The sequence below is a fragment of the Stegodyphus dumicola genome, chromosome 1, assembly GCF_044657685.1.
Source record: "Stegodyphus dumicola isolate Sdum_Otavi_A_Nest chromosome 1, ASM4465768v1".
In the NCBI taxonomy this organism is placed as follows: Eukaryota; Metazoa; Arthropoda; class Arachnida; order Araneae; family Eresidae; genus Stegodyphus; species Stegodyphus dumicola.
Window position 1 is genome coordinate 115,894,361 of NC_140768.1, and position 17,984 is coordinate 115,912,344.

The window sequence follows — 17,984 nt, forward strand, 5'->3', positions numbered from 1 at the left end:
CAAAACAGAATTTAAGTGCTCTCTCTATCAGTTTTTCGCAAATATTGCAAAAAAGGGAAGAATTCGGATAAAGTGGAGGGTGATTTTCTGAAAGCACATTTCTGAAAAAAGACATAACCGATCACAAAGCAAATACCAGTTCTTACTAAAACCGTTACAGGGGAACGTGTTAGTTCTACGCTCTTCTAGAATTTTATTCGAGGTTTGTAAAATTTTGCACAACTCTCCTTGAACCAAATTATGGGGGGAAAAACACTGACTCCCTGAGATTTCCAAGAAACTACCTCCCATGCCCCTAAATAAAGTCTTTTCACTCTACGTAAATCCAGACAATGCCAGATACTTCAGCTAGTAGTAAATAAATGGAGAAGCTCAATAATTAGCACACATAAGCAAAAAATTATTGTGGACAGCATTTTCGTTAGAACTTAGTCCAGATGTATCAAAGTGCTACTATGGTCACTGTGACCCCCAGTAGAGGTTCTAATGCTTGATGCGGAAGTGTAAGTATTCGGTGGAAAGTAGAGGTATTATTAGTGATTAAAATAAGCTTTACCAATCCTTGTATGTATAGGAACATAGTGCTTGATGCGGAAGTGTAAGTATTCGGTGGAAAGTAGAGGTATTATTAGTGATTAAAATAAGCTTTACCAATCCTTGTATGTATAGGAATCCTTGTATGTATAGGAAAAAAATGTATAGGAACTTGCATCATTTACGGTAATGCTGTGGAGGAAAATTTCGGAAGAACATCTGAACATCTGAATATTGAAAAACATCTGAACTGATTTTCAATAGATTTCGCTTAATAAAAATATAAAAATTCGTTTGAGGAAAGAAAGAATGAAAAATCAGTGATACCCTCGCCAAGATTCCAACTCTGGACTTTACGACTGTTAGCCGGACCTGCTTCTGATTTCATTACCGTAGAGGCAGGAGGAAATTCCTTGCATTCTCCCTCCCACACTTAAAGGGTCCCCAAATTCAGGTGGTGACGAATTAACATCCATCAAATATTAGTCAGGTTCTACTGTAGAGGATTAGGTATTTATCGGAGCAGAAATATGAAAAATCAGCGATTTCTCTTAATCTCCTGGACTTTTAATCGTTTGTTACTTTGAAATAGACATTTTAAGGTTTTAGTGACTCTCCCTTCATTTACGATCGCAGCCTGTTTCGACATCATCGCACGAAGGAAATTCATGGACTTTAACAAATTACAGGATTCGATCATTTTCCCACAGAAGTCGTTGGTTATGTGTCCTTATTTGGGGAAAGAAGAAGTGGCAATGAAATATCTGTTCTAAAACGACATACTATAGCCGGACGTTCTTTTAATTACGCCACGAAGGCACGTTGCGAAGAAGCAGAAAATTTCTTACATTATAAAAATCACAAGTTTCTATTTTCGGAAGCCAAACTATTGCTCGTCCCAATTCGCCTCTGAGTTTGGACTTTTTTAGAAGCTCGTGAAATTTTTTTCCATATCAGTCTCCTAAACGGCGCAGTTTCTAGTTCGTTCCCATCGGATGAGTGGAAAAACCTGTTCCTAGCTCCATCTTTTTTTCTTTCAACCAATCACTGCAACTTTCGCGTCAAGCACAACAGCTTCTATTGTGTTCATTACCGCAACAGTAAAGTTTTAATAAAGATGAAACTGAGTTCCAACGAAGCTAAAATCAGGGAGAAATTTTTGCTTCTTTGTGATAATTGCTAATTAATTTATAATTATTTTAATTAATTATTAGTTATAATCTGCGCAATATTATTTTGCTCCACTATTTACATTTACTTCAATTTGCTGTGTAATAATTTTAACTTTTAAGAGCCCAAAGGACTGCTAGACTCGAAATAATGTTTCTTGTTGATTTGCTTTAAATTTCAGTTACTGTCAATGCGCTGTTTCACTTTCATTCGAGGCTGTTGCCATTCGGCAAATGTAAGATATTTATTTTCCCAGCCGAATCTATCTGTTATGGATGCTAAAAAATTAAGCTAATAAAAGTTTATAATTCTTAAAAATTATTTTTTGACTTTTGAATTTGAAATCGTACTTTTGAAACTTGAAAAAAATCTCAGTTTGGAGAGATACTGTCAGCAGATGTACGATTTAACGATTTAAACAAAGCCACAAAAAAAAAAAAAAAAAAAAAAAAAAAAAAAAAAAAAAGGGAAAAGAAAAAGAGACTAGCGATGTTCAATAGGAAATATATCATACTGCATCGTCATAATAGCAGACCAAATGCTGCGTTGGTGGCTCGTCAGAAAATCGCCGTTCTAGGCTGGGAAATTATGCGGCATCCACCATACTCACAGACCTAACATCCTCCGATTATCACTTGTTTCTTTTCTTTCGAAACTTTTTGAAGGGAAAAAGAATTCAAAACTGAAGCAGATGTCAGCCAATCACTGCTTGGGTCCTTCTCCTTCCTCTAAGGACTGTATTATTTTATTTCCCTTCCCAAATCTACTGAATTTTCCGGTAGACCTTATGTTTTCTTCTTTTAAGTTAGTACTAATATAAAATTGAAATGAATTTTAATTAATTGTATTTTCAAAATAATATATACTTGATATAATTCTAAAACATAGTTATGAGTATTCCTATTGTAAATACCCATATTATAGCTTAACATTTCAATAATAATAATAATAATAATGATATATATAGAACTTAATTTTACTTACCATAGATAAATTTTCTAAGAGACATTGCACAAGATTGGAAGCCTAAAAATAAAAGGGCATAAATATGCTAACAATACTACTAAATAAGCAAAGATATTCTTTAAAACTTTTTCAAGCCCTTAAAATTTTCATATCTAAGGTTCAAACTAAAGTAATCTCACCTTCATCATATTCTCTTCGGAAGTTTCACATTTTTGCACCGCCATATTGAAAGAAGATTCATGAACGTCTTTTGCCATAGTATCACTTTTAGTTTCTTCAGTGACTGCTATTTCAAAAATCATCATTTTGAGTTTTTCTACATTTACTGCCTCTTCTTCATTTATCTGAAATCATGTATAGTGCTAGTAGTTATAGTAGCATATTTTTGTCTATATTCATAGCTTTAGTTTGAAAAATATAAAGTACTCTAGTTTCAGACATTATTGGAGGAAGTACTTCCATTTGGATTTGCTTCACGGAGCATCTGAAGCTTTCTAGGACTGAATAATGTTTTTTCAGTTAAGCCCACAACCCTGTTAAATAACAACTAGAAGGAATGCTTTACTGTCAATTTTCAGCTTTTTTTTTTTTTTTTTTTCCTCTTTAAAATATTATCTACTTACCTAAAGTACCTAAAATGGAGTTCTTTGTTTGAAAGTACGCGTCTAATAAATATTTGGTTTTACGTATTCAAATACAAAACACTAAATACACAATTAAAAAGAGGTTTTTATACAATAAGTTTTTATTTAAAATGAGTGATAAATAAGGGAACTAAAATAACGAAATAATTTATCGCATAGTTAATGAAAATAATAGATTAAATAAACCTATTGCTAGAATTCATCTACGATTTTATATCGCGAATAAGAAAAGCTTAGGGTGCCCATGAATTTTTAACGTAATTTCTTACTTTTTGATGAATTTTTGTAAATCTCTTGATTTTATTGATCATTTGACGTAACAAAATTTTTGGAAATAAAAGAAATGATTTTTGTTTATTGAAAACGTTTTTCAATTAATACTTTAATTGGAAATGTGTCATTTAGACTAAAACGAACCTCCCAATTTGACTAATGGTTAGCTGCGCTGACAGCCGTACCGAAGGGCCCGGATTCGAATCCCGGAGGAGACATGGATGTTTGTAAACGTAATGTGTCTGTGCGGCACGGGGACACGTTAAATATGCGGCGCGAGACGAAGATCCACTCGAGACGTTGGTGGTAGGGAAAGAGGATTGGAGACCCTCGGACCCGTCCCCCCCGGGGTGCTCTCCACCAAAATTGGGGGGGGGGGACTGCGCAAAGTTGTAATGTCACCTGGAGGTGCTTCTTAAGGGTTTTGTCTACGATAGGCATAATCTTGGATTCCTTGCCAACATGAATTTCGTGGGCTTATGCTGACGTTACTGTCAGACAAGTCACAGCAACAGACTAAAAAGAGGAAAATAAAATAAGGGAAAAAATGCTTTCATAAAATATATATAAAACTCAGAAAATAATTAATGAACTAAAGAAAAATAATTTATCATGCAGTTTCATGGCAACAAGAGATTAAATAATTCTCTTTACAAAATTCATTTGCAGTTTTATATCACCAATAATAAAAGCGTAGCTTCTAAAAGAACGAAAGGTATTAATCGAATTGTAGTGCAAAAAATATAAGCCAGTATCTTTGTAAATTTATTAAGCCCATCCCGCGCTTTTGTTATTCTTCTCATAAAATTACGGATAAAATCTAGAAACAGAATTATTTAATCCTTTATTCTCATGATGCTGCAGGATAATTTTTTTCGTTCACTGATTTCTTTAAGAATTTTAAATGAAAGCTTACTTTATAAAATAATTTTGTTACCCCATTTATTGTGATTTAAATCCCACAGTGTATGAGATGCAAAACAGTTGTTCTATATGTAAAAATTAACCAGAATTTTCTCTACATAGAAACGACACTCTTGTTGTCGTTTTATCCATTCCACAAAATTAATGACAATTTAATGACGAAATCTTGCTTATCTTAAGATCGCTTAGGGCAGTGGTCTCAAATCAGCGGGCTGTGATCCACATGAGAACCCTCGAACCAATATTTTGTACCCCAGGAATGTATATCCCGTAAATTAGCATCATTATGATAAGAATTTGAAGAACGTTTATGATTTTAATGGTCTGGAGACCAATTTTACATTATTCTCATTATCTTTAAAAACAAGTGTAAGTAAATTACCCGAAAATCTACAAATAGAGGTAATTAATTTGCACTATGCTAGTGATCTTATTCAGAGACTTGAAGATTTAATTAACTTTTCTTCGTGCTTGTCAAAAGATAATATACCCTTAGCTATGAATATTTGTAATAAGAGTAATCCCTTTCTTTAGGTGTAAATTTTTACATGGCAACAGCTTCTCTTCTCAGTAGAAAATTAATAAGTAAAAAAAAATTAAATCATCAAAATCGAAACGCGATGAGGTCTTGTAGTTGAAAGTTGTAGTGAGAAATAAAGAAGTTTATAATTATTAACATATAAATATATGTTTTTTTATGTACGCGTTAAAGAAAAATTTAATAAATAAGAGAAAGATTATAGGTAAATAATTCTCAAGTTTTGTCCCAACAGTAAAGTTTTCGATAATTTGTTTATTTTTAATCTTGAGTAATTTATTTAGTGGTTGATTAACATGTTAGAATTATTTGAAATAAATGTCAGAGTAAAAATTTAATATTTAACTATCAATAAATTTTAATTACGAAGCTTAATGGACAGAAATGTCTTGCAGATACCATCTTTCAGATTTCGAACAAAAACGTAAATATAATTTGGGTTCATTATTTTTCCGTCATTGTTATTACTGTTCATGAATATTTTGATAAATATTTAGCAAATAAAATTTGGATAAAAATTCATTTTGTTAGAAAAATCATTTCGTTTGGTTTAAAAAATAAAATTTGGCCCTCCATCTGCTTTTAAATCGTGCATTCGGCCCGCATGCAATTTCAGTTTGAGGCTACTGGATTGTTTCTGTAATCAAATGAAATTTTGATTACAGAACATCATAACAGTTGTTAAATTTAGCCATATCAGTTTCAAAATATTCAATATTATAAAAACTAATACAGACTTCCTGATCGAAAACAGAAAAATTTCTGCTTCTTACCATTTCACCAGCTTTCAGAATGCAAAGCAAAATCTGTAACAGAATAATGAATATATTAATTACTGTGAGTAAGATATAAAGCCAAAACATTCATGTCTTATTTAAGAAAAGAGCTGTTATGAATAACTCCTAATATCATCAAATCAATTATTAATCATTCTGCTGTGTGTTAATTTTAGTGGGGAGGTCCAAAATTTCAGTTTCGTTTCATGGAGATAACTTAGATTAATTTTTTTATTTAACTAATGATGATTAAATTTTTGCCCATAAATTTTAGTTATTCAACATTTTTTACACTGGAAGAGTTTATAAATATATTTAAAATAATTTACCTTAAGTTATATGATTTTAATTTTCACTGATCGTTTCATTTAAAGGTCTTTTTTTATTAATATTGTAAATTGTTGAAATACATTTTTTAAATTAATGTTCATATGATCAAATAATTTCTTAAAACTTCGAATGGCGTCGAAAAAATATTATTTGAACAATTTATCGACTCACTATACACAAAAGATTAGAATGATCTCAGATTTTAATTAAAAATGTAGAATAGCTTTCAAATATTTGAATCCTTTTAAACTAAATTAAGAATAGTTAAAATGTAGAAAAGCTTTAAAATATTTGTAACTTTTCAAACTAAAATTTTATTTTTAACCCAAAGGAGCGGTAGCCCAGAAGGACTATTAGTCTCAAAATGGCATTTTGTGGCGTTTCAGTATAAACGGCGAATCACTTTTTACATTGTTGCCACCAAATATTATCGCCCTGCATCATATTTAAATAATGAAGAATCTGCATGAATGTATGTATGTTTCTCGCACTGTGAAAAAACGACGGTACCTATAGCCATCAAATTTTGAATCGTAATCCTCCACCTGAACGTGGGCACCTGGAAGCACGAATTTTGAATTTCGAATTTGTTTTATTGCCTATTTAATATTTTGTAAAACTTTAACGAATTCTTCATTAACAATCTCAACGATTTCAAAGCGAGCAATGGTAAAACTGTAGAGAAAAAAATAAATAAATAAAATAAAATAAAAAATCTCAAAGGTTTCAGATTTTAAATTACGTGCAAAGGGGCGTTTTTTTAACGTTTTGTGTGTTACCTTTATTTATTAAACATCATGTTCTTCTCACTTAAACCATGAAATTCAGTTCAACAGCAATATCGCAAAATAATTTTAAAATGAGCATATCTTTAGAATTTCCGATGCACAGTTCCGGGCGCTAGAGATAAAAAGGGTTTTTATTCCCCGGTAGAGTGTTACCATTGCTCGCTTTTAAATCGTTGAGTTTGTTAATCAAAAATTCGTTAAAGTTTTATAAAATATTAAATAGATAATAAAAACAATTCCAAATTTTGGCTCTAAATGGGCATTCCATTCGGGTGGAAACGTACGTTATTCAAAATTGGATGGCTCTAGGTGCCGTTGTTTTATCACAGAGCGAGAAACATATATACATTTATGTAGAGTCTTCATTATTTAATTTCTTTAAATATAATACAAGGCGATAATATTTGGTGGCAGCCCTTTGAAAAGTGAATCGGACATTTATAGTCAACAAACGAAAATAATATTCTTTCAAGGCAAATTGCCCCTTTCGACTAAAAAAAAAAAAAAAAAAAAAAAAAAAAAAAATTTCAAATTTCAAATTTGGTCTTCCACATGCTCATATTCCTTGGAGGATTACGTTATTCAAAATTCGATGACTCTATGTACCGTTGTTTTATCACAATACGAGAAATATACATACATTTATGCAGATTTTTCATTATTTAATTTCTTCAAATATAATGCAGGACTCTAACATTTTGTGGCAACAGTTTGAAACGTGAACCGACATTTATGACTCCGACGCAAAATGCCAAAACGAAACTAATAGTCCTTCGGGATTCAAATCCCTTTGGACTAAAAAAAAATTATCTTCAGCGCGCGAGACTTTAGAATATCCGGAAAGACCGGATGTCTTTAGACCTGATATCTTTAGAATCGGAAGTTCTAAAGATATCCGGTTTCAAAATATTTTGTAATATTGCTGTTGAATTGAATTTTATGTTTTTTAAGTACGAAGAACGGGATATTTAATAAACGAAGGTAACATAGAAAACGTTTAAAAAGGTCCCTTTGGGCGCAATATAAAATTTAAAAGCTTTCGAAATTTATTTATTTATTTCAAAATTATATTTATTCTGATTTTTGGCATACTTGAGAAAATATGCATCACCTTTTATTTTTTATGCAAATTCTGAACAACTTTCTTAGAAATTAAAATATATGAATAAATTAAAGTATATTTTTTAAAAGTTCAACGAACATCTATTTCGTTAATTTCTTCATTTAGTTGACGTGACGTTAAATGTTTTTCACAATATGCTGATGTTACTGGAATTTAAATGACACACGAAACTATATTTATAATATTCATACATTTATAATCGGCAGCTATAAAAATCATATCTAGTTGCTTCTCGATGTTTTTGATCTTATAAAGTATTCAAAAATTGAATAGAATCAAAATGTTTGAGATTAATGCTACTTCATCAAAAAGGTCATTCATAATGGAATCCGACTGTTCTTTTAGCTTTGAGGCTTCAATAATTTCAAAAAATTTCAAAAAAATATGTTGGAAATTAGTTATTTAACAGATTTAGAGTTGACAGTTTCCAAATGTGGAATTTCCAGATTGTTCTTCTAAATAAGCAACTGCTAAAGATAGAAATAATATAAAAGTTACTGATAATCTTTTGATATTTACATTATATATTTTTTTTCCAAATGTAGATGAGCTTGAAAAATTATGATGCTAAATGTCATCATCCAGCCGCAAGAGATTTTTTATTTCGAAATAAAGGACATTTGCCATTTTTTTAACTTAAATATCTGATGTTGACACCACATGACTTCCGTGTAGGACTATTAAATTATTCACACCTTTTGCAGCACTTCATTTAAACTTATTTCCCGAAATTAGTCTAACTTTATTAACTGATTCCAATAGGAAAGTTAAAAATGACATAAAAAATTCCAAATTTTGAAATCAAATATCCCGATCAGTTTTTGTCGTCGGGAGTCAAACTTTGTACTTTCATTATGATTATTAAAACTTTCACAAATATAAGTATAGGAACTGGGAGACCAGATTAAAGTTAGATTTCCTTATTTGTCCAACATTAATTTTTTTTTTAATTTGAAATTGCTAAAATAGGAATATTTTCGTCGTTGAAACACTTCTGCAATCGGAAGTGTTTGACTATGACCAGCGATTGCGAAAATAAAGGCCGGATAAGGTCTTTTAAGCCATGTACGGGAATGCGTACATATGTATATGGTACTGCCAATTGCAGAAAAAAGGAAGTGCATACATACAAAATGTCAACGTTCTAATGGCTAATCGTTTTGTGTTATGTGAGATAATACTTACGTACAGACGTCACAAAAAAATCCATTTCGAATCTATTTTGCAATCCGTTTTGTAATAAAGAGTCTTTTATTCTGTTCATATTTACAGTTCCATGAAAAAAAAGGGGGCAAAAAGGATTCCAAAGCGGTCAAAATATGTATTTCCACTAAAATCTGACAACCGAAATTTTTCGCTGTTATAATAATTCCTTTACTTCGTACAAGGAAGTAAAAAGACAAGTATAGGAAAATCGATTAAAAGAGTATCCTTTCCAAAAATGGACAATTGACTAACTTAGAAGCCTAAGCCTAGTAAATTGCCAATTCTAAGAGATGTTGCTGTTTGACATAGCTTATTTTATCAAATTATAACTACATGCTGCCTAATTAACAGAAAAATTTAAAAGCGGTCTTTGCGCTATTTAACAGTTTGAAGCTTCATTTTATTTTTCAAAAAACATCCGTGACTAATGTGAATTTTAATAATGATAATTTTTTGTAATATTTTGCACCATTATTGTAATTAATAAAGGTTGTTTTTAACAACAAATATTACCTCGGCATGAAATAATTTTAACATTTGGATAAAGAATTATCATTTTCTCGCCACCTTGCAACGAATTTTTAACTAATTAATTTTGTTTTGTTTTTAAAGTAATCACGACTGTCTTGTTATTCAGACGGCACACGTAATTTTCTGTGCAATTTGCAGTCGTCTTTCATAAGCTATCCAGTTTTTTCGTAAATTATACTACTGACTAAAATTGTTTCCTCGTGTGATAAAAATAAACCCGAAAAATCTGCAATCCTTGATCAGGAGAAAAAGACAGAAGTCTAATCAGATCGGCTCACTATCGTCCAGGTAATCGTACATTAACTAAAAATTAGCTATAAATGTTGCTAGAAACAAGCTGGTGTAGAAGAAGTTTGAAAGCTCAGGTATTAGAATTTGAAAAGCACACCAGGACTGTCAACCTAAAGAAAGCGATGCCTTCATGGAGGACTTTGAAAGGAAAATTGTCTGGTATTCAGGTTACACATTGGGGAAATGACGAAAACCAATAATACTGCCAACCCGTTCGTTCCTGGATTCGAACTCACTTTTAATTCCCAGTATTTAGGGCTCTTAACTACTCGACCACTGGCAGGGCCTTCAGTTTGAAAGAGTAATTATTTTACTTCGCAGATTCAGGTAAATCTTCTATCAATGCATTATGCATTATGTTCAACAAATCGCTACCTTTCCCGGCTTCAATACTTTACAAGCACACGTGGCAAGACCACGTGGCAACAGCAACATAATCCACTGAGAGACGAACCTCTAAATTTATCCCCCAATGTCTCCAATTTCCTCAACAACTCGACATATTTAATCATATTAAATCATTTGGTCCTTTCATGAAATATCATCAGCGTTTCGACCTAAGTTAAAACGACTTGTGTAACTGCGGCCAAATAAGAGACTCATACCACTATGCATTTCACTATCAACAACTCTTCACTATCACTATATATGTCAATCAGACATTCGACTCAAAAAACCAGCTCCACAAAATTGACCAGGTTGAATAAAAAGTATCACTCGCAAAAAATGAGCTCTCGGAAAACTCAGCCAAACAATGGTCAAATACAGATATAATACAGCTAACATTTTCCTAAGGAGAACTACTCAATAGAATCCTGCTGACTCAGCATTCATCTGTATGCTTCTATTATGTTAAATATAAATCCTTCTGTATGTTATGTTAAATATAAATGCACAAATATGTGTATATGTTAAAACTATGTGTTAAACATCAGTGTGCAAATCACGTAAAAATTATTATAAGTATGTACGTTAAAATTATACGCAAAACTCGAAGTACTAGAAGTGCAGCATGCCATAAGAAATGTAAGAAACAACTATGGCCTAGTATGTCTGTGTAACCTTTCTTTTATCAAAACTAAATAAATACCGTCGAGATGGCTTCAAATCCGACTGGTCTACAAAACCTTAGGTCGGATGTCATCTCGACGGAGAGTTAAGAGTTCGAAAAATTGAAAGGAAGGCAGAGCACGTCCAGAACATAAGCAATATTCTCAGAAAAGTTGTGACTAACACCGAGCTACAGAATATTGCTTTTGAATATGATAATCCATCTGAAGGTTTAGTCATATAACAAAAGCTTTGACCTATAACATGTTACCCGCAATACAGGACTACTATAAAAGATTTATTCATTTTCAAAACCCTATATGTTCAAAGGTCTTACAGGTACAGATATGAGTGATTGTTGAAAATAATTGCAAACCCACCAATTTCGTATAACAACATTGGGATTGATGCAAGTTACCTGGATATGTTGCAATTGTGGTTGTGTCAACAAATGGCTGCTGATTCTTGGAATTTTGTCTGCCAACAGAATGGGGTACACCCTCGTTGGAACATTCAAGTTTGTCGATACCTGAACGCATGAATTTTTCCGGGGAGGGATGAAATTAATTATTTATGCAAAGTTAAATGTACTTCTTACAGTTAAGCATTTACATGCTGTTCAAAAAGATAATAGATTTCAGCACAGATTCGTACTCACCATATTGTCATTCATCATTTCATTTTCGGTCTCATTCTTTTGTGAGCACATATCATAGTGAGATTCCATCTGAAAAGTTTAAATGAGGTATATTATTCCGCGTGTATTTATGAAATAATAATCGCCTAATTTTTCAAGTAGAAAATATGTATTTTACAGATTGGGGTAATTTTCCCGCATAGTAATTTCCGCCGCTTAATTCGATTGCGGTTAATGTTATAGTCGGATAAGTTCCATCCTTTCATATACGAAAACACAACAGTTACTTCGATCAACAGTTCGGTTAATGTGATCAAAATTTTATACAATATATTTTTAAACTGTAGTAAGTTTGTCAAATAAAAGATTAACATGCCAAACAAGTTTAAATTGCATTATAAAATTAGACAAATCAAAGAAAAATGCCGCCAAATAAAGAATTGCGTCGTCAAACACATTGGTTTCTATTTTAATCTACCATTTAAAATTAGAAAAAACAACCTTAGTTTGACACTGATTTTGAATGACTCTGTCGATTTTGAGGGGATAAGACACAGATGCTTCTTTTTCGGGAGCAAATAAAATTCGCTGAAAACACGTATCCCAAATTATGGCTTCCTTTTTGGCTGATTTCAAATTTTAAGTTGGCAAGTTCTCTTCCAGTGAGAGATGTCCTCCGAGATTTAAAGTTAGGAGCACATCATTGGTCAAATAAATTTCCAGAAACATTATGATGAGCTTTTGCATTAAAGACAATATAAACGGTTCGTAAACAAACTTTTGCATTTATCTACTTAAAATGCTGCGAAAGTGCTTGCTTGTATGCTTCTAGTTATATTTATATTAAATTAGTTAAAATAACTAATATTATTCAAAAAAATTTTGAAGACTCTTCCCCCCCCCTCTTTTTTTTTTTTTTTTTTTTTTTTTTGTTACCAAAATAACCGTGGACAAACGTGATCAAATTAAGCGGTGCCTAATGTATGTCAATCTAGAATTATGATCAAAATCGCATATAGTAAATAGCGTCATTCTTTTAAGTCTCAGAAGGCAAAGGCTTGGATTATCATTAGAAAGCTGTCTGAAGTTACCCAACTTTTATAAATAATAATCGAGATAGGAAATGGGAGTAAAATCTATTTATCTCGTAAACAAGCAAAATACGTAGCTTAGAAAATCAGATAACTTAGAAGTTATCTGATAATTCTGGCATATTATACGGTAATATAAATTACTCCTTAAACATGCTATTTATTTTTATATACTCCATTAAAACAATTAAATATTGAATTTATGTTTGTTCTCGCCCTTATCTCAAAACTGTGAAAAAAGGAATAAATGTGATTAAAGATAGCAATTTCAAAATAAAAATATGTTTCAAAACTGTTTTCATATTAAATTTTCAAATAATATGAGGACATAATTGGACTTAACTAACATTTTAAAGAATTCTATTACCGTACTTCAGAAGTGTCGCTTGTTTAGCGAAGTGACGCTTAATGTGATTGCAATATCATTCAAATATTTTTATCGAATTGTCGAAATCCGAAGTTGTATACGAAAACATGGAAAATACTTCGCTTATTGTAATCAACGATTCGGTTAATATGATTAAAATATTACAGAATAAATTTTTTAGCTGAAGTAAAGTCGCCAAACAAGGCAATAATTAGCAAGTGACAAATAAATGCAACCAAGTAAAGGATAAAATCACCAAACAGCTTGGTTTCGATTTTAATTAATAAATTTAGCAAACAGACACTCGGACACATGTCCCTCTTCTTCAGGAGGAAAAAACTGCAGAATTTCCCTCCTCTTGCTCATGGGGAGCGGGAGACATCCATGAAACAATCTCCTAAAGTTGCTTTTTGAATAATTTTTAATTTTACATTGAAATATTCTCTTGCAACGAGACATGCCTTCCAAGTACAGTATACTATCGATTATTCGGGTGCGAATAATCCGGTTTGCGGATTATGGGTGGCGGTGCCTACAAAAGTACACTCAACCCTGTACGTGAAAATATGTAAAAACTAAAACGCGTGCAAGTCCGAACTTGGTGAGAGATTCTTCCTAATATATAAATCTGAAATTTATCTAATTGTAAAGAAGTCGTGGGAATAACAGAGGTTGTATTATAGGGTATTTCTCCAGCGTTCATAGCATGCCTTCGTGGTATAGCGGTCTGCAAGCTGGGCGCGTATTCCAGAGGTCCGTGGCTCGATTCTCGGCGAAGGTGTTGCTAATTTTTCACGTCTCCTTCTTTAAAAAAAAAAAAAAACTTCTAATGGCTCTTCAGTGGCGCCCGAACTAAAAGGTTGGTGGGTGATGATTCTCCACACACAGGATTTGGCGACTGGGTCCCCTAAAACCCCAGTCGAAGGCAAAGGCGTTGCTCATTTTTCACTCCTCCTGCTTTCAAAAGAAAAAAATCCTAATGACTCTACAGTATGTCAAGAAACTGGAAATTCTTCAAAAAACATCGAATAGGAAAACATTGTGGAATGGTTCGATGGCGATTCAGCTGAGCCTTACTTCCAACGGCTTGAAGAACGCGGATATCGTTTCCGAATAAACTGATAAAATAACATTTACAAATCGATAAATATTTAAACGTTCTCAAAAACAAAAGAAAATTACTGATTGTTTTAAGAAATTAATGGGTACATATACGAGATGTATGAAAATTGATAGTTTGGATTATCCGTGTTTTTCAATTATCCGTGATCTGTTTCCCGGTCTTAGCGCGGATAATCGAGAGTAAACTGTATTAACATTAAGAATCTAGCGTCTGTCAAATAATTACCAAAAATGTTATGGGTAGTTCACATATAATCTTTTGCGTTGAAAACAATGTGAACAGATTATAAAAAAATTTTTGCCCTTACCTAATTAAAATACTGTGAAAGTATTTATGTGTATATTTCTGATTACATTTACATTAAACTGTTTAAACTTCATTTGCTGTTTTGAAAGTCACTTTTTATCATCGTTCAATGTTATCATTTGGTTAATGTTATCAAAATAGTCGTGGATTAAACGTGATCACGTTAAGCCGCACCTACCGTTACTGAAGATAAATACTGATTTTAAAACCATCACAAATACCATTGTGAGAGATGAAAGAAACGCTACGCATCTTTAAACATAAGGCGAAGAAGGTGAAAAAAATTTAACAAAATAAATGGACTGCATAATATTATTATTCTGCATTTTAGTTTTTTCCATTTTTCTTATCTGAATGAGTTCTAGCTATGTAAGTTTATCCAAACGAGTTTCTTCAAAGTGAAAGACAGATATTCAGTTTCTCTTCATCTAGATTTCAACTATGTATAATCACGATAAAAAAAGTTAGAGATTATTACATGCATTTTTCGTTCATATGACCTTTCGAAACTATTTAAATAGACTTCTTATACTGAAGGTGTTCTGTTTGAAATTTAAAGGTAACACTTCCATTCAACAATTCGCGCACCAAATCTGGTATTTTAAATTGCTTTGAAATTGTGTCTTTTGAAGACTGTGTTACAGTTTTGAATGCAACAATTGTATCCTGAAACTCATTAAATATTTTTCTATTTAATGTTTAGTGAGGGTAACACAAATGAATGAGTTCTAAAATTCAAAGAAGGATAAAATTTTTTAAAAATCCGGTGTGGCCAGTACATGACCTTCCGCCAATTCCATGTTTCAGTTACCAATGAGCTTTAAATAAGCATCACGTCCTGTTCATCGTTTATAAACAAAATCCAACTAGGTGTTCCAATCAATAGAAAAACCTGTGATATGAAATTTTAGATTTTATTTTACTACGTGTCATTGGCCATGCTTAAAAATTGATTTTTCTAAATTTATACGAACGTATAATACAATGCTTGCCTCTTCATTTTTTATTAGGCAGCTGAATAACATATAATTCAGTTGTCTTTTAATTAGAGAAAACGAAATGCTCATAAAATATTCAAGATAAATACTTTGAATACCCTGATTTAACTTTCTTCTAACTTGTTGTATAGTATGAAGCAATCTAACTTCATTTTGATCTACATGTGCATCTCCACGATATTTAGGTATTCATCAACAATCCTCGTTCAGTAGCAACAAAATATTGTGGTTTATATATTCTATATGCAACAATATGTTGATTGCTGCCGAACTTTTAAGGGCTTCGAGTAAAAAGTCACGTTTAGTTGAATAGTTTTATCCCAAATATAATCAACTCTTTATATGAATGAAGAAAGCTTTGTAGAGTTTACTTTATTTTTTTATAGTTATTTTTAATATGGAACAAGCTTTTCTCATCCATCCTAAATTTCCACGTACGTTTTCCTGCCAGAATGTGTTTTCGGGATTACGATTTGAAGTCTGTGTCACTTCAGTAGGACAGCGTGTTCTGCCATTTGACTACGTTGTTGCTGTTAGGATAAGCTTACTGTTCTACGGCCGTACTGCTACGTGCCTGCTAGTACACGCCGCTGATCTTTAAATACGGCCCAAGTTCGTTAGTTGATTCTATGTAGCTTCGGCTGGTTTATTTTACTTAGTATTTGGTTAGTTTCCTATTTCTCATTTTGAGGTAAATCCCAAGTGCAGGCTTATTGTACGCCCGAGAAGGGGCCACCTGATCATTTATTTTGAGTTGGAATAAAGGGTAATTTAATCCTTCTTTGGAATTGTCCCTTATAAGAACTCAGCGAATAGTCGCTACACAGTTCTTTAGTATTCGAGCTTTCAAGGAACTCTAGTTTAGCTAGGATATTACAGCTTAAATACAGAGTCAAAAATAAAAATTGTTGAAAGTCTGATAAAGTTGACGAAAACGTCGTCGCACACACAAACCGAAATGATTGTAAAAGTAGTGAACACATGTTATGGGAACCCTCATTTGTTTTTATTCACTGAAAGCTCATCACTATCGAATTTTTGGACCGAAAATATTTTCCCCCTTATATATATATATATATATATATATATATATAGGTTGGCGGGAGGTAAAACGGTGTACATAAAATAATGGCCGCCTCTTTGTATCGTAGAGACATTAGGTATTTTTTTAGAGCAGCAAAGATGAAAAATTAGCAACGCCTTCGAGAATCGAACCGCGGACCTCTCAATTACTCGCTGAGCGTCAGACCACTACACCACGAAGGCATGCAAAGAAGGCGGGAGAAATACCTTATAGTATATAGCAAACTATTCATTCAAAAATGTATAATAAATTTATTTGTTTTCAATATAATCTTCATCCATAATTGCGATATATTTTTCCATTTCTAGAAGATGCTTTTTTAATGTGTCCTGAGATCTCTATCCAAAAATATTTTCAGCGCCTCAGCACCATGAGTTCGCATAATTTCTCTTTTGTGGGAAAATACTTTTATCTCAGCAAATCTCTCAACTTTTTGGAAAGATCAGAGCCTCACGGGCTCGTGGAAAGAGAATGTTTTGGATGTTTGAGTACCTGTATAGGATTTGATAACACATTTCGCACAAGAATAGCAGTAAGAAATTTTCTTCAAGAAATTTTGTGCTCGTTTCGAAAATTTATCCAAGAACTAGGGCCCTTGTTCTCAAATTCCTCCAAGAACTTGTAAGATTTACCTAAGTTTTTAACAGTTATTTTAAGTTAAAGCTCCTTTCCTATCCATCCTAATTTCAGCTTACAATTTCCTATCAGAATGTGTTTTTAGAATCGCGTTTAATGCACATGAGTAAGAGTAGTATTTAAGTCGAAGTTTCGCTGACTTCCAGAGAGAGCCTCGGAGTTTCTGACTAGCCCGCTCTCGCCTTTTGGCCACATCTCTACGATCGGCCGTATTACAGGCCCTTGATAGCTTCGCTAGCTAAATGATATTTAGAGAGCAACTACTTATAATTGGGATAGCTTCGGCTATGTCTCTGTAGTTAAGCATTGGTTAAGTTCTTATTTATGAGTTTAAGCCCAAGTGGAGGCTTTGTTGTACGCCCTGAGAAAGGGCGTACAACAAAGCCTGTTCATTCTTATTTTGAGCAATAAAGGGTAATTAACCCTTCTCGAGTTTACGTTTCTATTACTGAAGCGATTATTCGCTTAGCTGTTCACTAGGTTCCTCTACATTTAGTTGTTAGATAAAAGGGTGGACCCCACAAACTTCTGTGCTTGTTTCAAAATTCCTCCGACAATCTTGACACTTGTTTCCAAGTTCTTCCAAGAACTTCTGCGC

The 17,984-nt window shown here is 32.5% G+C and overlaps 1 protein-coding gene across 1 annotated transcript in view; it reads right to left on the reverse strand.

Annotated features, from left to right (window-relative positions):
* The window catches only part of LOC118183729 (uncharacterized), a 53,321-nt gene that overhangs the window by 5,171 nt on the left and 30,166 nt on the right, over positions 1 to 17,984 (reverse strand). Inside the window, exons 3-6 of the mRNA XM_035353324.2 lie at positions 11,803 to 11,871; positions 5,823 to 5,855; positions 2,850 to 3,014; positions 2,689 to 2,730 (exon numbers count right to left, since the gene is read on the reverse strand). Of these exons, the coding sequence (XP_035209215.1) occupies positions 2,689 to 2,730; positions 2,850 to 3,014; positions 5,823 to 5,855; positions 11,803 to 11,871 (309 nt within the window). The remainder of the gene's footprint in view (positions 1 to 2,688; positions 2,731 to 2,849; positions 3,015 to 5,822; positions 5,856 to 11,802; positions 11,872 to 17,984) is intronic.